Genomic DNA, 21,308 nt, shown 5'->3' on the forward strand with positions numbered 1-21,308 from the left:
AGAGCGAGAGACATTACATGCAACACAGAGTAACATTTCACCAAACCATCAAACTTCTACAACAAGCTGCAGAGTTTCTTTCTTCTTTATAGTTTCTATAAAGGCCATTTCAACTCCTCTGTTCAATGCCTTAGCTGTAAGTAGTTGGCTGCGTGTAGTTATGACCTTGGTAGAGAAAGGTACTTTAATCGTGAATCAATAGCCAATTCCACTGCCTTAATTGTCCCAGTCAGTTCTGCTAGCCTACTAGCTTAGTTTAATGCCTCACATATGTTGTTGGCAATTAGATGCTCTGCTCAGACAGAATGACTGGATCGAATCGAGGCAATGTTGTTTGAATTTGATTGCACTTTAGGTTCGCTCACAGGCATCAGCAATGACAAACGTGACATGTCAGAATAACACGTCACTAAAGTATTCGAGAAACAAATACAGCAGAATTTTGTTACGCTGTTAATCTGCGAGTTTTGTGCTATCAGTCAATTAGGCCATTCCTCCCTAACAATCAATGGCGTTGTGTTGAGCCTTCTTATCGATCATCGTGGTAACCTGGGATGTACACAGATGGAGATACAGGTCAAGGCAGTTTGTTGTCGCTTCCCAAGAGATTGAGTGAAAAGCAGCTCAGTTTGCTTATACAGTCTCCAGTAACTCACTACGGTGTTACAGTGGTTACACTTCCAGTCGATGGTCGGTGCTGCTCCAAACACGACAAACGTGTTACTCAAATTCACCACAGTCCACGCTCCAGATTTGACCTGGTTTAGCCCATGTGGGAAGACACACACACACACACACACACACCCACTGAGTAGCTATTGCATCAGACAGCCACAGTCCTGTTTTTTGCCTCTTCCAATTAAATAACAGGTCTGCTCCATCTCTAAATATGTCTCTCTAAAAGACACACCAAAGTAAATACAGCAGTGGCAGACTCCAGACCAATAAATGAGGACTACAGGGCCCAAGGTCAGTCACCCATCTCTAAACTGGTTCCAGTTAGGCCAAACCCCACAAAAGGCAAAGGGCTGCAGACAAGTTAGGTTTTGCTTCGTTGTTCCACGCGTACAAAAATAACTCCGTTAGGGGGAAAGATGTTTAGATTTTGCGATGGGTGAGTCTCTATTTGTACTGAAGTTGAGGTTTAGTGCATTCAAAGTGTATTGCATACATTCTGGAGCTGTAATTTGTTGGAGTTGGTTCATTCCAGGTTAAACCACTTGTGCTCTGTATTGCCACCAGACATGTATAAAGTACTAGAGACCCAGCCTTGAGTAAAAGTACAAGTGCTCTATCAAAAAAGTGACTTGAGTAGAAGTTGAAGTGCTCTTTAAGCACCACACTTAAGTGGAAGTACTAAAGTATTCAACATTTTTTGTACTTAAGTATTGCAAGTAGTTTATTTTAAAATGTACTAAGTATTGTGTTATGTAGTTATTAAAGAAAGCAGTCAAAAGTTTGAATATCCTATTGTTTATATTATTTCAAATGTTTAGCCTAAAGGACACTCACGATTCCTTCGGCTGTAGGAGCAGTACAAGGACAGGAATGTAGAAGTACCGCGGGTAGCTAGTTAGCTAGCGCTTACTGATAGCTCAAGCTGGTGTGCCATTTGTATTACATTTGTATGTTTCTTCAGATTCGACGATGAATTTTTGAAGGCCATTATTTCACAATCTTTCGGGAGGCACAGTAGGCACTTCATTCTATATGAATTGTCTTTCACTCCGACAAATGAAAACATGGACTCTTAAGCAGGGCCTTCCTCACCCTCACCGCCACAATCACTGGAAGTTGAAGGTGGTGTTTCTGGTTCTTCCATCTCGAAACAAACAAACAAAGCTCAAGTAAAAAATTTAAAATTAAAAAACAAAGCTGAAGTCAAAAATTTTAAATTTAAAAATTATAAAAACAAAATATTATTCTAACTGTTGGGATTTTAACCCTGTGAATGCTGAATAATGTGTATTAGCTGCTCCAGAGCACAAGTCACCAGGTGGCGTTCAACTTTTTACTTGGTAGTAAGATGGTGCATTACAGGCAGTCACAAGCTGTACATTGCTGGATATATGAAGGAAGTTTCTGAAATAAACCCAAAAGGTACATTAATGTTACAGCTGTTATAACTACTATTATCTGATATAACAGTGGGTTATTAATCACTTATTAACAAATGCTGAAATAAAATGTACAATTATCAAAGTAAAAGTAAGATGTAAGTAAAATGAACATCCAGCACAGTAACGATTAAAGCCCCCAAAAAACGTATCACACACCAGCTAGTAACATGTGTGATGTACAGTGGAATGTTAGCAAGCTAGCAACACACAGATAAACTAGCAGCTTCACATCACAGGGTCAAACGGTTAACATTCAGTACTCACTGCAGACTGAAACAACTCAGGAATAGCTTCATCTGCTACAATAGCTAAATAGAAAGAGTACAAACTTACATTGTCTCTGACTTCTGAACAGGTAACCACCGTAATGAAAAGAAACATGAGGCAATCTCAGGTATTTCTTACGTAACTTACGCAATTATTGTACGTAGCCGTAACTACACACTGTAACCTACACAGTCTCTGTAGCGTGAGGAATTCACAACAGTAGTAAAGCTTGTTTTATGATTCTGCGTAGGCTCCACGCATAGCTTTCGCCATAGCCTACGTAAGTGCGCTGGTGTGTGCGTCGAGCTGGCGTGTGTGTGTGTGTGGGGGGTGTGTGGTAGAGCGAGGGAGAAGTGAGAGAGTGACGGCGATTAGCTTCGGAGCGAGTACCGACTCTAGAGTCATAGTGAGAGAAACAAAGTGTCTCCCCTGTGTTTTCTGACCACGGTGGGAAATCTGGAGCAGGAAAAGTTAACCCTCTCCTTGATTTCATCATAGGACAAAATATATATAAAAATCAACACCCAAAATACAAACGAAACAAGCAAATATGCCCAGTTTGTCTTAACCCTAAGCTAACGAAACCAAAACCAAAACATGTCCGGTAGTATGCGTACAAAAACCAAACAAAGACTGGCATAGACAAAATCAGTGCATAAGTACATAAATACATAATACAATGCATAAATACAAGTACAGTCAAATTGGGTCCAGATATTCCAAAAAGGGTCCTCCAGGATTCTTCCCATTTATATTGATGTTTTGAATGCTTAGTCCGCCGTTTCTTCAGGTAGATCACTGAAAGTTCATGTAGCCAGTTTCTGAAACATGGTGGATTTAATGTTTTCTGGTCTTTAAGAATTTTTTTTTTTTTTGCCAGAACCATGCCCATCAATACAGCTGTTTGAATGTGTAGAGGGAATTCCAGAATTCCTTTTTGGGAAAATAATCTGCAGTGTCTCGGTGGCAGGGGATGGGACGCTACTTTCTATTGCAGTCTGCATATTTATATGAACATCAGAATCACTACTGTGAATGTTCCGTTTTCTGCATGCGTGAGGGTCAGTGAGTTTGCTTGCTGATAACTCCATTGCAGCGTCATGGACTCCATGTTTCGCCCACAGCCAGTGATTCATCTGCACCGTCCTCAGAGCCCCCCCACATGTGTCCGTTCCCCCTTCTCCTGACGATGTGAGCCAGTGTTAATATGACTTTTACGATCGCTCAGCTCTCTTGAAAGACTCATTGTTTGCGTTTCGTGGTTTACCGGCTATTTAACGATTGAGTAACTGTCTAATGCGGACATGGAGTATGTATGAGTAACGCTCACACTCCAACTGTCTGAAGACTTCAGGAAGTAGTTCTAATCAGCTGTTCACCACCAAGGCAAAGCATTTCCCTTGTACTTGATCACTACAGTGTGATGACTCAAGGGGCGGAGGAGGGTTCAACTTGTTTGCCATATTAGCCTTTACAAAAAGATATATATGTATTTAGATATATTTAAGAAGCATATGCTAAACAGAGTGAATATCAATCGTGACGAGTGAAAAGTGCAACACAGACTGTCCTTCTGATGTTTTAAAACACAATGATTCCGGCATTTAAAATTCAAATGTGGGGGGGGGCAACCAGAGGGCGAAACCAAATCTTCTTCCTGAGTGTATTTTCCCCCAAATACAGATCAATGAAGGCAGCATGTTAGATTTAGCTGCAGCGATTTGTGGTGGTTGTGGTCGTATGAGCGCCTCATATAAAAAGGCTAGAGAGGATCTGGCTTTGGTTTGTGGTCGAGGGAGAGACGAACCGCCTGCTGTGAAATTTGTTGAATCGATATGTGATAAATCAGCGGGCCAAATGATAGAAGCCTTAGTTGTGGGTTATAAAAGGCCAGTCTATGAAGGTAGATTAAAGTGACCTTTTGACCTCACAGAAACTGAGCTGAAACTGTAACACTGCACGGTTTCAGGATGTTGCCCTTTGAAAAGGAAATAATGACAAGCAGGACTGAAAACAAATTTTCTTTGCAGCTTATTTCCGCTTGTGTTTGTCTCCAGGTGATGAAGACCTACCACATGTACCACTCGGAGAGCATAAGCGCCGAGAGCAAGCTGAAGGAGGCTGAGAAGCAAGAGGAGAAGCAGATCGGCAGGGGAGAACCAGTCTTCAGCATCCGAATGGAGGACAAATACCAGAGGCGCAGCTCCGTGAAAAAGATCGAGAAGATGAAAGAGAAGGTAGAACGCCAGGGGTTCGCAACCCTTAACAATTGTAATCCAATTTGGGACAATTGCATTTAAACTTAGTTAGTAGTCACGCTATTCTGTTTTCCTTAATGTGTTTCTCTTTTAGTAGTTTGAACACAACACAATATCTGATTGGAAAACTTCCCTTTTTTGGGGGGGGCCACAGCATGGCTTTTTCTCAGAAGTCCTGCTGACCTGAGTAAAGTAAAAAAAAAAAAACTGAAAGCATTGTCACAGCCAAAGAGCAGGCTTTTGAGTCTCAGAACAAGCCTGCTTTCTGTTAAACCTCTATGACAAATGACAAATTCCATGGCTTTTTAAACACCACTCTTCCTGGAATGCATTTGGGAAGTGTTAAAATATGGACGATTTGGAAGTGTGTGAGTCAGAGCCCATTGGTCAGTGGATGGTGACGAACTAACAGCATTGTATTTATCTGGTAGAGAGGAAGTGTAGGACAAAGACGGATGGCTCAGACTGAGGTATCCTAGTTGCAGTGAAGGACACCGTCTGTTTTTAGTTTAGGCTTTGTTTTTTTTTTCGTTCTTGTTCCCTTTTTTGTTGTTGCTATTTTCAACACAATATAATTTATTTCTGCTCTGTTTATTGAAGCTGTTGTTTTGCCAGTAATCCAGTCTCAGTTCTGAGATGCTTGCAGAGACATTAAAGCACAATCACTTGTCAAAAAGGCAATTCTCGACTCATTAAATTCACCCTGCCTCCCTCGTTCGCTCTGTTGTGTTCTGTTTCTCATTCTGTGCCTCTAATTCTCTCATCAGCGTCAAGCCAAGTACTCCGAGAACAAGCTGAAGTCGATCAAAGCGCGGAACGAGTACCTACTGACGCTGGAAGCGTCAAACTCCTCCGTCTTCAAATACTACATCCACGACTTGTCGGACTTAATTGATGTACGTATAAAACCACATGCTTTTGTCAGCCCTGTTCTAGAGACGGCTTTATCTTCAGCGCAGGCTTGTTGTGTCTTCAGTGAGACTGGGAAAAGTTTTTTGCTGAGGACATAAACTATTACATAAACCGAACACACGCTTTGCAGTCAGGTAGATTTTATTATGTCTCTTTGTGCTCCTCATGCAGAAGACCCATTGCTATTCAGAGTTCCCCCCCACAGACTTTTAGAGGAGATTTAAAATGGTGATCAGAGAAGAGACTGATGACTAGCATATAAAAGAGAGATTTTAGGACACCAGACTGTGGGATGGAAATTACAGTGCAGGACTGTAATAAATAAGCGTATTAACTTTTGTAATGACAACTATTCTATTCCTCTTTTCCTTCTCTTGATGTCAGTATTGAAAGCCACATGTAATATTCAGTTGCACGGTGTTTCTTCCTGACATTTTGTCACTGTTTTAAAATATTCCATATCTTTCAGACTGTTTGAATGGACACTAGGTTTGAGGGTTTGTCATGTACTCCATTCACTACTCTTATCTCTCTCTACTCTGCCTTACAAGAATTTTCCTACCGTACCAATAAACATGACTTATAATATGGCTCACCTGGGTTATTATTATTTTGTTAGAGAAATAAACTTGTGTGTGTGTTACTGGAAATGAGTGAAGGCCAGGTTTTGGGGTTTTATATTCCAGACAGGACCAGAAGAGAGGATAAATGCAACCTCTATTCAGTGGCATGCTGTGTGCTGAAATTACCCCTCTCCCTGCTTTGCTCACAAGCCTTACAATCGCACCATGGTGTGTGTGTGTGTGTGTGTGTGTGTGTGTGTGTGTGTGTGTGTGTGTTTGGGTGTGGGATGTGATCTTCGTGAGTTGTACGTGCATGCTCATAAACATTTATTTATTGATGAAGGGGACTTTTTTTAGTCAAAAACACAGTGTACAAGCTGGCTGGTAGTGGTATTGTGTTTGCCTCTTACTCAGGCCATGTCGCGTGTGTGTGTGTGTGTGTGTGTGTGTGTGTGTGTGTGTGTGTGTGTGTGTGTGTGTGTGTGTGTGTGTGTGTGTGTGTGTGTGTGTGTGTATGTGTCTGTACACACACGCTTTTTTGTGGGTGCCCGAGGGTTGTGTGTCTTCCCAGGAGAGACCTTAGCCATGGTTCTAGTTATTAAAAATCAGCATTAGTTCCTGGAGGTAACATTTATTAACATTGAGGTAACATTGTATAACACGAAGGCAAAGGGCTGGAGTGTTTACGAGAGAAATTTGTCTCGTTTAAAGGTCAATTTTTTCTTTTACCATACACGGGTCAATTGCTGGTATATTCACACACATAATTTAAGACTTAATTCTAAGAAATATGTTGTGTTTCTTTGAATTGACCATATAGCAATTATTAGCTTGTTTGCCTAATATTCAGCAGGTTGTCAATTTACAAAAAGGCAGGCAGCCACCAACGATTGTTAGTCTGTGTATTGTGAGACCTGTAGGATCATGTTGACCCTGATCTTTCATCCCTTCCAGTGCTGTGATTTGGGGTACCACGCAAGTCTGAACCGGGCCCTGCGGACCTACCTGTCAGCCGAATACAACCTCGAGACGTCACGCCACGAGGGTCTTGACATCATAGAGAACGCCGTTGACAGTCTGGACCCCCGCAGTGACCGACAGAGGTTCATGGAGATGTTCCCTACGGCCTTCTGCCCACCGGCAAAATTTGAGTTCCAGTCTCATATGGGAGACGAGGTACAGTTCAGGATAAAATAGTAGCTGTGATGATGAACTGAACTGGAGAACTGTGTTTGGAGGAGAAATATGCCTTTATATGATGAGTTTTAAAATGGTTTGTTTCCAAGTCATCCACTACTGCACTGCAGATATACTGAACAACATGGAAGTGAATTTGGAGTTGATTAAAAAAGGTCTCAGACTTAATGAGGTCTGATTTCAGTGGCTTAAGTGCAGCGTTTACTGCGTCTGGGCTGTCGGATCAGGTTTTATGGGCCACTGAATTTGATAAATCATGTGTTAATTCTCCCCCTGCAGTCATGTAGCTCAACATGTGTTCAGTTTTACCGTTTGGCTGGCACTGCCAACACTGATATCATGTCTGTTTACTAGCTGCTGTTGTGGGGCTGTCTACATTCAGTCGGCAAACGGCACTGTGGTTTGCTCTACAATGTCTGTTTTCTGATCATTGACGATGTATTTCCTCTTCTCCCCCCAGGTGTGTCAGATCTCATTGCAGCCCCCGGTGAACGGAGAGCTCATCCTGAGGTTCCAGCAGCTTCAGTCTCGTCTGGCTACTCTAAAGATCGAGAACGAAGAGGTAATCTTCGGTAACATTGCTAAACATAAATTCAAGCCATTACACAGGTATTTGTGGTGTGGGCTTAGCTATGCCAAACATGTCAAAACTATTCCCTGCTGCTCCGGCTTTGTTGTCTGCCAGAGATGCGGGATTTTTGTCCTGCTGCTATTTGTTGGTTGCAAGATGTTGACAGCTGCAGAGCATTACAAGAAAGTTAAAAGCTACTAAAGAAAGTTAACTTTACTTTTGCCAGAAGTCATCCAAGGTGAGAGAGAGAAATAGTTGCTGATGATCTCTGAAGATTCAAAGTTTTTGCTACATATATATAACCGCACGCAAACACGCATGCAAGCTCTGTATTTTCCTCTCTCTCATGCCCTGCAGGTAGCCATCAAACCCTCTCTGTGAAGCCTCCATTTTTACTCCCACCGGTAGAATTCACTGTCTCGCTTTTATTCGCATCGACCTGTCCTGCGCTGCTCTGTTTTGACATTGGAGGTGCATCTCTGCTTCTCAGGCTGCATTGTTTTAATCTGTCTGCAGCTTGCTTGAGTAAAGCAACTTTATTTATTGTTTTATGAAACAAAAGCCAGTAGGCGAGAAAAACCATGACTGCCACAGTTTCACAGAGTGCAGTCCTGTCCATTACGCTGGCTTCTGTGTCATGTCTGACCTGCCTCCTCTCTATAAGCTCTCACTGCCGTCTCTCTTTATGCTCTCTGTTTCTCTTCCTCCCTCCACATCGGTGCACTCTCTTTTTTTTGTCCCGCTACAAAGACAAACAGAGACACAGCTCTCTCAGCTTCCTCTACATCCACTGTGAATCCAGATTCCTTTTGATAATATTGTCGACCCGTTGTGAAATTGACTGAAAAGACATCTACTGGGATAAATAATGATGGATAAGAAAGCTGTATTTTGGGCTTATTTGCGTGTTACTAGAGTTGAGGCAACTTGATTCGTTGACTGATAGCTAGTCTCGCACGGCCAGACCTTCGTCCACAGCGCTGCGGAGGAGGGTCTGGCTAGTCCACACGTGCTCTGGTTCATTGGCATTTCTTTAAACCAGTCACAGTCGTCATGGCCGTCGCTAAGCTCCGCACGGTGCCTCTGCAGAATAGCCTCAGGAAGGAACTTGTTTTGTTGGAACGTGTATACGTTCAAAAGTTGTTTTAGTCGTGCGAGAGAAAGCTCAGATTGGACAGATAGTCTAGCTAGCTGTCTGGATTTACCCTGCAGAGATCTGAGGAGCAGTTAACCATAGTCCTCATAAATCCACCGGAGTTTAAAATTCCAACAAAAAAAGCGTCGAAAAGACATCCCGAAAAGCGAAAAGCATCCCGCGGAATTTCCTGCGGCACCGGAGCAATCCCAGAAATGGAACGGCGTGGATATAGCCTAACTGATAGCTAATTTACTGAAAATGAATCTGTCACAATTTTAATAATCAAGCAAAAATATTCGCCGGTTCCAGCCTCTCAGATGTAAAGATTTGCTGCTTTTCTGTGTTTATATCACTTTAAATTCAATAAGTATACTGTATTCATTTATTTATTTTTTTACATTTTCTCAATGATCAATTTATGAATCAAAAAGAAAAATAACGGAAATAATCCGTAGTTGCAGCCCAACTAAGTATCATTCAGACTCGTGTTTGTTGTTTTGTGCTGTGTATCAGGGCCGGCCAGGTTCCTGCTGGTGTCATCACAGTTCATGCTGCCTGCAGTATGTACAGTATCTCTGCAACTGGGCACATACACCCGTGTGTTTGTGTTTGGACCCCACAACTTTAAAGGGCTGTTTGAGGGTTAAGACTTGGTTTTAGGATTAGGGTTAGAATTAGGTTATAGTTAGGGTTAGGGTGAGGGTAAAGGGTTAAGGTTAGGCATTTAAGTTGTGATGGTTAAGGTTAGGGTAAGGGGCTAGGGAATGCATTATGTCTATGACGAGTCCCCACAAAGATAGTGAGACGCACTGTGTGTGTGTGTGTGTGTGTGTGTGTGTGTGTGTGTGTGTGCGTGTGATGACAAGCCCTCGTTGCTTCATGTCCTTGTCTCACTGAAGCGGATGTCCTGGTGGGTCAGAATTGGAGGGTGCTGCTGCCTTGTGTTAGGATCACCAGATGGCCTCTTTTCCCGGGCACAGCGTGCCAGATACATCCTTGAAAAATGAACTTTCATAGCGCTGTGACAAACTACAAGCACAATCGTCAAATGTACAAGAGACAAAAAAAAAAAGTCCGTCTTTATCCGGTCAGGAAAGGCTGCAGGGCAGTACCTAATAGAAGTGCAGCTGTTTCCTCAAACCTCTTTGACTCCTGTGAAACTGTGAAAGGAAACATTTCTGAATAATTTACTCTGTTACAGTGGTGCGGCGTGGGGAGAAAACTCTGGATCTCACTCTTGCTAAAGGGTTGGGCTTAAAGTGATGGTTCGGAGTAATTTCACTCTAGGGTCCTTTGCACCACGACCTCGAGCCAAACACCCCCCCAGAAGCTTTTTTCACCTGGATCTAACATTGGGAGGGTTAGCGTTATCAGCTGAATAGCTTAGCACAGGGGCTAATGGAACCACGTTTGTATCTCGTAAGTTACCCCACTAATAATGCCCGAAATGATACCAAACTTCTACACTAGTACAAATAGGTTATGTACTCATAAAACGATGGATTGGAAAGTTTGTAAGTACACCAGGAGTTTATGAACACTTGCCTGCTCTCTGCTGCTGCTGCTGCTGCTACCTGCAGTAAGACGAGTGCTTAGGACCTAGGGGTGGGCGATATATATCGTTTACGAAAATATCGTCATTGTTGTGTTAACGATGTGCAAATTGACATTATCGAGTATTTAAATTACTTAGAAAAAAACACTTCAAAACACGCATTGGAACCGATTGGAACGCTACACATTCACTCATGTCAACAAAGATGGCGGCGCGCGATTGTGCAGCGGCTGCTAGTTCTCCTGTCGGTGTATATCTATAAAAGTACAGCCACACTGAAATAATCAATACAGGACTATGATACAGCACAGCCGTTACGAGAGCCTTCCAGGCGGCTCATAACATCCTGGAGGACATAGCCAGACCGGCCACTCCAGGTTGTTGTCGGCGCTAGCACACCGAGCTAGCTAGCTACCGGCAGGATAAGAAAATAATTCCAGAGGTGGAGCGGAGGACTGCATTTTTGTGCACAATGAATGGAGTACCGACCGCAGGATCGTTGCCTAGCACGGCTCACCTGACCTGGAGCCCTGTCGTTAATATACAGGCCATTTTATTTACTAGGAAAACAGCACACTGCCGTCTACATAGCCCCTGATGCTAACGTTAGCACAAGTTTGGCTCACTGCTAACCATAGAGAACAAACTGCAGCGCGATCACCTGGAGGGGACTTTTACAAGGCGTCCTTAGAGTCTGTACTCCCTAGCTTTTTTCCAGCATGTAGATTGTGCTACTAGAGGGAAGAACACACTAGACCATGTATACTCTAACATCAAGAAAGCACACAGAACTGCTCCTCTCCCTCAACTGTGCCAGTCAGATCACATAAACTAGTCCTGATCCCAGCATAAATCCCGGTCAGGACTATACAGCCAAGTAGAAGAATTAGCAGAACCTGGCCTGACACTACCCTATCCCAGCTCCAGGACTGCTTCCAACAAGGACATGGTTGTGTGCAATATGTTACAGAACAGAGCCCTTTGTTTATTGTTATGATTTCATCTTGCTTGTATGCTGCACAATTTACATTACAGCAGAGGTGAACAACTGAATGTGTACTCAGAGTTCAATGTTCCTATTCTAGTTAAATTAGTATAGTATTAGTATTTTGTCTTTGAATTTTTACTTGAATACTTAAATTTAAAGAATTATTTTAAAGAAAATAAATAAGAACTGTTTTCATTCAACATTGTGCCCATTATCATCATCAGTGATTAAGTAACTCGGACTTTTAAAAACACATTTTTAAAGGATATCATCAAATTATCGTTATCGTCAAAATCTGAAAAAATATCGAGATATTATTTTTTGTCCATATCGCCCACCCCTATTAGGGCCATCTACAAATTACAACACCGGAAAGAGATACAACAAAAATATTTATTAATTTAATGATTAAATAAGGTAATGTCTCCAAACTTACCTCAATTATAACTTGTCTCCTGCTAGTTGTACTACAGCACTTACTTTAAAAGTTAAATTAATACATATTTTTGTTGTATCTCTTTCCGGTGTTGTAATTTGTAGACGGCCCTAAGCACTCGTCTAACTGCAGGTAGCAGTAGCAGCAGAGAGCAGAAGCCAGCAGGCAAGTGTTCATAAACTCCTGGTGTACTTACAAACTTTCCAATCCATTGTTTTATGAGTGCATAACCTATTTGTACTAGTGTAGAAGTTTGGTATCATTTCGGGCATTATTAGTGGGGTCATTTACGAGATACAAACCTGGGTCCATTAGCCCCTGCGTTAAGCTATTCAGCTGATAACGCTAACTCTCCCAATGTTCGACCCAGGTGAAAAAAGCTTCTGGGGGGGTGTTTGGCTCGAGGTCATGGTGCAAAGGACCCTAGGGTGAAATTACTCCGAACCATCACTTTAACATAGCCCTGCTGGGTGCCTCACTGACGAAATTACAATTGAAATTGTTCTCCTCAGTCAGTCAGCGTGGTTCATCTCGTTTTTAGATTTAATAATCTTCTCATTTAGGTCTTGTTTGCCTCCATATGAAGCCGAGAAGCTCACACAGGCTGATTTTCCTGTTTTTTTTTTAATTCTTCAGATGTTTCACACTAGACTCCATCTATACCGTCTCGTTTGCAGGGAGTGTTTGCTTTCCTCAGATAAATCTTAGGGAAGCACATCAAAGAGTGTGTGTCTCTGTGTGTGTCTGTGTGATCAGCAGACAACACACTCGCTACATACGTAGTCTGTTGAAAGCTATGGACAGCAGTCTGCCTTTTGAGCTGTGATGAGAGATGTTGAAATAACTGTTAGTGATGTTGTACTGCTGCCCTGCAGAATAACATTGATTTTAAAGTGCGGTGAGTGAATGGATTTATTTCGGATTTTGACAATCGCAGAAGTTGTTTTCAGTGCAGAGAATGACGACTGTAAATAAGGCACGCTGATGCTTAGCTTCTTTGTGCGCTGTCTGTGTTACAGTCACTGGCAGCAACGTAGGAAATACATGAGTCATGGTTCTTTATTGAAAATAAACAAACTTAATTTGATCCCTGGGACTTTCTCCAGATCTGTTGTGCAGCTTCAGGGACTAATAGGCATATCCACAGAGTCTCTCTAAGAGCTCTGTTGTAATTGAGCCCAGCAGTAAACACTGGTAACTATTCGTCTGCTGAATAATGGATAAACTCAACAGCTTTTTCACTGGGAGCGATTCTCTCGCATGCATGGGTCCTGTCTTTATGATGACAGCTGGGCCTCTCGCCTCTACAGGGCCCACCCAGGATGAGGCTGCCAGGGACACAGGGAGACAGAGACCCAACACAGTCAGAGCATGTAACTATTAGGGGTGGAACGGTACACAGAAGTAACGGTTCGGTTCATACCTCGCTTCAGACATCACGGTTCAGTTCGGTACAATGGAGGGAAAAGCAAAACAAAAATGCAGAAGGCAATTTTAATTTTTTTTTTATTGTGCATGTGTCAGGATGTACCACCTAGTGTCATACAGTCTCTCCCCTGAGCTAGCTGCAACAGCCTGAAGTGTGTAAAATAAGATGTAAACAGTAAACAATAAGTACCCCACATCATCTCCAGACTCCATCTGTAACTTGTAAACAAAATAAGACAATCAGCTATAAAATGAAAATCTCTGTTCTCCGCAAAGACGAACTAAATGACCTGATTAATGCAACATTATCACGACGTCTCCCGGCCATTTTTCACCGCAGAAAGCTGCTCCCTGCCTGGCTAAAGCTAATATAGTTAGCCTGAAGAAAGAAGGCCTCTGTCCCAACTAACGTTACGCTTCAGAGCCGCGACGCCGAAGTTTTCCCAACTTGCGATCTTAAAGAGGCTGGCGGGTCCTCTTACTCTTGTGGGTCGCCACCACTCGCCATACTTGTATCTTAGTGCTGCTATCTCTGACTCACTAAAACTGCATACATAGGCGGAGCTCGCCTACAGCGGCTGCGTGCTTCAGAGCTAAGGCAGGGCTACAGATTAGGTGTCCCTAAAGAACCTGTATATCTAACAGTAGTTCCGCATTACATTAATTAATTTGCACGCGAGTTTTATTTATTTTTATACCGTGTATTCTCCGTGTAAATTCATGCACCGAACCGTGACGCCCGTACCGTTTCGGTTCAGTACGAATACACGTACCGTTCCATCCCTAGTAACTAATGACTGTACTGTATGTCGTAGTAAGCTGCCTATTTTAGGCACCTGCCGTGGATAAAACTACAATGCATATATGCATACTGTGTAAATTGATGTAAGTGTAGATTTCTGGATGTTTTCTCTGTCTGAAAGGTTTTCTCTGTCTGAAAGGTTTTCTCTGTCTGAAATGCTTGAAAGCGGCAGGTTTTTTTAAAAAAAATTTCATTTCACTCCTTTGATCACCAAATGATGATCCCTAACTTTTGTCACAAGACAGGATGATGTTTTTGCAAAGTTTTACAATCGCAAAATCCCCCCATTTCCTTTCCTACGCTGTCATTAGGCGTGTTCAAACCTGCAGTGTGTTTTTGCTTCAGGATGGGATGGATGACACTCTAACTACATCCACATTGTGTGCCCAAGCATGTATGTCAGCACTGTAATCCATCAGTGTAACACATGAAAGAGATGAAGGCCACCTTGCTTTTCAGGGTTTTTTCTTTTTTCTTTTTGAAGGCCAAATGAGTCACAGGTCACACAGTTTAAAAAAAAACAAGCTTTAATTTACTGTTGTCTCGGTGTGTATAACAGTTACACAAGGAATCCACCTTGTTCTTTCATTAGCAATGAGGTCAGACTCGCTTAATAATTAAGGAAATTAAGAAAATCACTACCTTTGAGTGTTGGTCCTCCTGACCATTAAGAACAATTAGGAGGACTTCCAACTGTGTCTCACTCCGGGCGTCGTTGACCTGTGGTGCACACACAATCCAGCTGCTATCGTCACAGCACTTCTATCCGACCCCAGAGTTTCTCTGTTGCTGAATTTGTCCTTCAAGGTGCTTGTTGGCGTCTCTACATCAGCATGGCCTCTTTCCTTCTGCAGCTTTTCCACATCAGTGATTCATGCTCACATGCTTGACAGTCTCTAGACTCTTCCTCTCCATTTATCTTTTTCTCTCTCGTCCTATTCAGACTTCACCTCGTTTTGCAATTGTCCTTAGCAGATATGGCCCTATATTGATGTATTTTTAGTAAACACATTGACTAAAATGGATTAGTCAATGAGTTTTTATAATGTCTTTCTGCAACCTCATAGATCATACGTGCAATTACAATAAATGACGGAAATTTATAATCCTCACAATTGGGACATTTCAGTTTATAATTGGACATTTTGATGTAGATCCCCATCATATCATTGAGTATAAGGGCCAGACATGTGACAAAAAAACAAAAACGTAAAGGCTGTAGGTATTGCAGTGTCAGTTTGTCGGTCCAGACTGAAATATCTCAATAATGGATTGTCATGAAATTTGGCACAGACTTTCATGGTCAGGTTATCCATTATCAAGTCACAATTTTAATTTCAAGATATTGCTGGTCCAAAGGGTTGATGACTAAATATCTGCAAAACTAATGACATTCCCATCAGCCTCAGCTGTACGTTTTAGTGCTGATTAACAATGCTAGCATGCTAACATGCTACACTGGAATGGTGAACATTGTAAACATTATACCTGCTAAACATCAGCATGTAAGAATTTTCAGTGTCACTGAGTACGTTGGCAATCTGACGTTAGCATTGAGCTCAAAGCACAGCTATGAAGTAAAGCTTCACAGAACTGCTAGCATGACTGTGGACTGTTGTTTTTTCAAAATAAATCTCATTTTCTTTTCACAAAAAAATAAAATAGACTTGTAAAAAAGTACAACTTCATTCTCGTAAATACTAATATATTAGGTCCCTCTTGTATTTGTGGATGTTCTTCTTCCTTTCACCCCCCCAGTTACATCTCAACTGGCATGGGAAAACTAGAGATAGTTTTAGGTGTAGCCCCTATCTGTTCAGACAGTCAGTGCTCACATCATGTTCCAGACTTTGTGATTCTCACTTAGTTAGAATCAGAATGTACATGTGGGAATGAGATAAACTCTCTTTCAGTATTGTAAGAAAAACCAAAGCACAAATAAAACATAAGAATATAAGGAATCATGCTTAAATGTAATTTTTGCCATTACAGTATCTAAAAAACTGAATTGTTGGCAGTATTTTGACTTATGTCCTCATGTACGCTATTGCAGTCAATGGGCAATGAGCAATCTTTGAAAAAAATTAATCCCATCGCTATGTTGTCTTGATGAAGTACACAAGAACTGTACTCAGAATTTTGTCAGGATAACTGAATATTTGACACTAGTTTGAATTTACAACCCTGGTGATCGCCTCAGCGATAGTATGAACTGTGAAGCCGTCTATTGTTTCTCAACCTTGTACCATCACATGTGTGTACTTCTAGTTCTTTGTTTATCGTCTGCACAATTAATGTATATCTGCGTTGGTCTCTTTAACTGTTATGGAGCTATTACAAGCTCATTTGTCACATCCTCCGTCATCTTATGTCATCATATACTGGACGCCGTTATGGCCTGCAGCACTCGCACTGGCCGAACATCTTTCGCAGTAAGCGGTGGTGCACGCTCGCCAAAGTCCTGACGATTATAAGCTCCGGCAGAAGCACTCCTGTTAGACAGGAAAGAGGCGGTTATGGAAATGAATCTTAAAAGCCTGCGACTGAATGTACCATCTCTAGCAGACATTGGTTCACCTCTGGCCCCTCTGAGTGCATGCAAATTGATTGCTTTGGCTGGGAGTCATGTTCACGGGCTGGTGGATTTTTAGGAACTCGCGTCTTGTCAGAAAGCACCTGAATTTTTCAGTGTCATGAAATAGCGAGAGAGGTTTTTCAGCGAGTGCGGCGATACAAGCCGCCAGATATGATGTGATGGTAACATCATGAAAGTGAAGAGATGATGCTTTTAAGCTGGCTGGTTTTTGTAATTCTTCAACTCTCTCCCGCCCCCCCTCCCCATCCCTTATATCTCCAGATCAAAAAGACGTCGGAGGCCACTCTGACCACAATCCAGGACATGGTGACCATCGAAGACTACGACGTGTCCGAGTGTTTCCACCACAGCCGATCTACCGAGTCGGTCAAGTCCACCGTGTCGGAGACGTACCTCAGCAAACCCAGCATCGCCAAGAGGAGGGCCAACCAGCAGGAGACGGAGCAGTTCTACTTCATGGTGAGTGGAGATGTGTGCTTTAAGAGAAGAGGATGCTGGTCAATAAGAGTGAGCAAATACAAAGGGTTAAGACTTCAGAGATGTCTTTTTATTTCTGTATGGAAATAGAAATACATTTCTCTTATAGAGTCTCTTTGAAGCCTTGGTTAAAAAAAAATTTATACTTAGATGTTTTAAAAGAAGTGAAAAATATACTCTGTTTAATATCTGCTACAAAAGTCTGTAAAATGAATATGAGAATATGAGCTCAAAGCTTTTGTCTGGACTGAAAAAGCGTAATCTGTGCATTTAAATTCAGTTAGACTTAAAAGACACACTCTCATGCACCAAGCCCCTTTGAAATCTTTTGATCAGCTGGCAGAGGGGTAGCTCTCCCAAAATATTTCCTTTTTGTAAGGCTAACTGCTATCGTGTTCCAGTCTGAAGATGGACATGCTCTGATAAAGGCTTTAAAAAGACTCTCAGCGCGTCCTTTGCCCTTGGCTTTCTTATCACAGATTGCTGTTTCAAGAGCGGGTGCTCTGGCTGGCACTCAGGGCCGCTGTGTAATTACTCTCAATTCTCCACAGAAATTCCGGGAGTTTCTGGAGGGCAGTAATCTCATCTCCAAACTGCAGGCCAAACATGACTTACTGAAGAGGACACTTGGTGAAGGTACGGTCACGATCCCTTTACTTTTATACTTGTTCCGCTTAATGATGAATCCACTTTCACTTTGTGCGTTGCCTTCTTCCAGCTAGAATGAGGGTGTATATTAGCCCTAATCAGTGTCTAAACAGCAGTCTTACTCAAGCAAACCTCAGCCTTTTCCGTGACAAACTTACTCATCGTTTGCCTGCTTTTTCCACTACTCAAAGCTCCTAGATGGTAATCTGGTTTTTAGCCAGGCAAGCCAGAGCTGAGGGGGATTGTGAACTTGTATTATCCGTCTTCGTGATTGATTTGCTCCCTACTTAATTGACTGCCGTGAATTAGAGGGGTGGCGGTCATTACGCCGGTCTCTCTCCTTGGTCTACATCAGTGGGATCTCCTCGAGGCCTCAGCTAATCTACCGTCAACCCAGGCAGTGTCAGTCAGTCATTGTCCTAACCAGCAGTCCTGGTGGTCTCAGTCAAACTGTCCACTTAATGAGTAATGGAGCCGTGTGCTTACGAGGAAGAGAAAAGCCTCCTGCTTCTCCTACATGCTCCTTAATCGTATTGTTGTCAATGAGCTTGAGTACAGTGTGAGTCACGCAGACAGGTCAGATCCTGTTCACAGGAACAGATGGCCACACAAACGAAACTACTCCTGTTCTCCAAAAAACATTTGGAAGCTATTTTGTGCTTAATCTTACTTTGCCTGTCCAAACTTGTAGCTCTGTGTATTTCTATAATGATTAGTGTGTCTGTGTGCCTACATCTGGTGGATGTTTGTTTGTACCGTAAATGTAATGTAGCTAAAGTGTTGCCTGTATTAGTCTCTGTGCAAGCTATGAGCTGTTGGTGTTGGTGTTGGTGTTGGTGTTGGTGTCTGTGTGCATAGGTGTGTGTATGGGTTTTGTTAGTGCGACTCAAGAGGCCAGCGGTTGCGGACAGATGGCGGGTCTCAAATGCTTCACTAGCCGTATGCAAAATGCAGGGACGCAGGGACCTCAGAGACAGGTCCTGGCATGTCCACGCATCTAACTACCCTCACATCTCTTCTCTTTTCTCTCTTCACCCGCAGGCCACAGAGCTGACTACATGACCACAAGGTAAAGTACACACACACACACTTCAGGACCTGTGCATATTCCAGACACGCATCCAGTCCACTTTTCTTTCAACAGCGACAGACACGTTGGTGACATGTTGCAGCTCATCAAGGCGGGGACATTTTGCCTCAGGGTATTCTCATGTGAAGTCTTATGTGACCATGAAAGCAAAGGAGTCCTTAGTTAGACTCCTGGAGCGCACTGAGCAGATGTGCCGGCCTCCGTGTTTTTTAAGCCCAACATGGTGTGGTGTGGTGTTGTAACCGTACTCGCCATTCCCAACCGTAGTGTATGTCAGGCCTGTAAACAGAATGGGAGGTGGTGGAGTGGAGAAAAGAGAGGATAAAGAAATTGCATGAAATGTAAATGTTTTAGAGTCAGTTTAAAAGAACAACTCAAGAGGTCAGTTGAATCCTGAGTCTAACTTTGAAAACAGATCAAATTGCACGGCATATTTCACTTGCATTTGATTTTACAAAACTGGTATGACCATAGTTTTTTGTTTTTTAATTTTTTAGACCATATTTTCAGTTCAGCATGATCAGTGTAAACTAAACAGCTATGAAGTGTCAATGAATGGTCCGTCACCAACTACTTTAATTATTGAATTGAACGGTTAGGTCATCTTTCAAGCAGAAACTCCTTACTTCCCGCTTCTCCGTTGTGACAATTTCTTGCTTTTCTTTGTTTTATATTCTTGTAAACTGAATATCTTTTGGTTTTGAAATGTTGGTCAGACAATACGAGACATTCAAAAACGTCACCTTGAGCTCTGTGATGGCTGTTTTACACTTTTTTTCAACATTTATAGATAAAAATAATCACCCAAGAACATTGTTGTGCAGCTCCTGCTCTACTTAAGTAGAGATTAACACCAGTATTTGTAACAGTAGCAAGTAAAATTCCAATAAAGTACACGCTGGGGTAATATACTTAATGACACAGTTGTTCATATTGCAAAGATTTTATCTTTTGTGTTGACATGATCAGATATCTAAAACACTTTCAGGCTTATTTCTGTCACTATGATTGAGCAGCAGAAGGGACCAAAGTCCCGGACTCTTTTATTCTCTCAGTCCTACAAGTCACAAGTAGCCAAATTGCTTTAAAAACACCCACACACACACACACACACACACACACACACACACACACACACACACACACACACACACACACACACACACACACACACACACACACACAGACTAAGAGAGGCAATCCCCCGCAGGGCCTGTCATGTGGTAGATGATGACACATATTATGCTCCCAGCCGGTCTGATATTTCACTGGCCTGTGATATCTTGTGGAGAAAGAAAAAGATTATAAAGGAAAAAGTTAATTCCCGGGTTTCAGCAGTGTCTGAAAATACCCTCATATGCCCGTCCATCATCTTGAGTCGAAGGGTTCAAAAGATCAGTCAGCCTCAAATTCAGTTGACATTTTTGTAGGTCATGAAGTTTATCGGAGAATACGTGAACCACTCTAAAAAGAAAAACGCAACTGCATTGTTAACTTATTCTAATGCATTCTTTGTATTCTAGACATCCCAATGGGTCGCTCAAAACCCACACCGCCACCCGGCGGGCTAGACCCTGCTCTGTTTTTAATGTTAGGTTATTTAATGGCAATTTGGAGTCATTTATCAAGGTACTGATTACCAGTCCGTCCGCTTGACATTGCTCTTCCTCCTATCTATTTTCTATCTTGCTCTGGCTTTCTGGCCATTTTGGTGGGTTCCCCCAAAGCATTTTAGCTTTGATTTATATTTAACCAACAAAAAAACAACAACGTAGTTGTTGGATTCTGGAAACCTTCCCCATGAGTGAGTGGCGGTGTGCTTCTGGGATGTAAGGGTGGCTCTGATGGATTTGGAGGGCTGCAGGAGGAGAGGAATGGCAGTTGGAGGGATGTTTGTCTCAGTCATCTCCCCTGACTCACTGCTGACCTGGCATTAGGGTTGCACGATATTGACAAAATGTGATATTGCGATATTGATCATGAATATTGCGATATCAATATTCATTTTGATATTTTTAAACATGTACACTTACAAAAGTTATGGGAAAACGCATAAAAAATAGATCCATAACAAATACAACACAAGGTTTATTTTAACTGACAGTCATATTGGACTGGTACAACATGAATAAATAAATAAGGACCATGTCTACAGAACAGGACAGATGTTTTACTGGTTGGACAGTATTAAATAAATAAATAAAGAGAACAGGACACAACTTTCCTTTCGCTTCTCTGATTCGTTCCGTCTCTATTTATTTC

At 42.1% G+C, this 21,308-nt stretch overlaps 1 protein-coding gene across 4 annotated transcripts in view; it reads left to right on the forward strand.

Moving 5' to 3' along the window:
- Window positions 1-21,308, forward strand: part of srgap1a (SLIT-ROBO Rho GTPase activating protein 1a) — a 101,061-nt gene that overhangs the window by 55,562 nt on the left and 24,191 nt on the right. For 3 of the 4 annotated variants that reach the window (XM_039809506.1, XM_039809508.1, XM_039809509.1), the window contains exons 5-12: window positions 4,445-4,624; window positions 5,413-5,541; window positions 7,075-7,296; window positions 7,778-7,879; window positions 17,093-17,290; window positions 17,860-17,944; window positions 18,998-19,025; window positions 20,570-20,675. In XM_039809506.1, the coding sequence (XP_039665440.1) occupies window positions 4,445-4,624; window positions 5,413-5,541; window positions 7,075-7,296; window positions 7,778-7,879; window positions 17,093-17,290; window positions 17,860-17,944; window positions 18,998-19,025; window positions 20,570-20,675 (1,050 nt within the window). The remainder of the gene's footprint in view (window positions 1-4,444; window positions 4,625-5,412; window positions 5,542-7,074; window positions 7,297-7,777; window positions 7,880-17,092; window positions 17,291-17,859; window positions 17,945-18,997; window positions 19,026-20,569; window positions 20,676-21,308) is intronic. The other variant, XM_039809507.1, reaches the window with a different exon arrangement.

The sequence above is a fragment of the Perca fluviatilis genome, chromosome 8 (genome assembly GCF_010015445.1).
Source record: "Perca fluviatilis chromosome 8, GENO_Pfluv_1.0, whole genome shotgun sequence".
NCBI classification, from domain to species: Eukaryota; Metazoa; Chordata; class Actinopteri; order Perciformes; family Percidae; genus Perca; species Perca fluviatilis.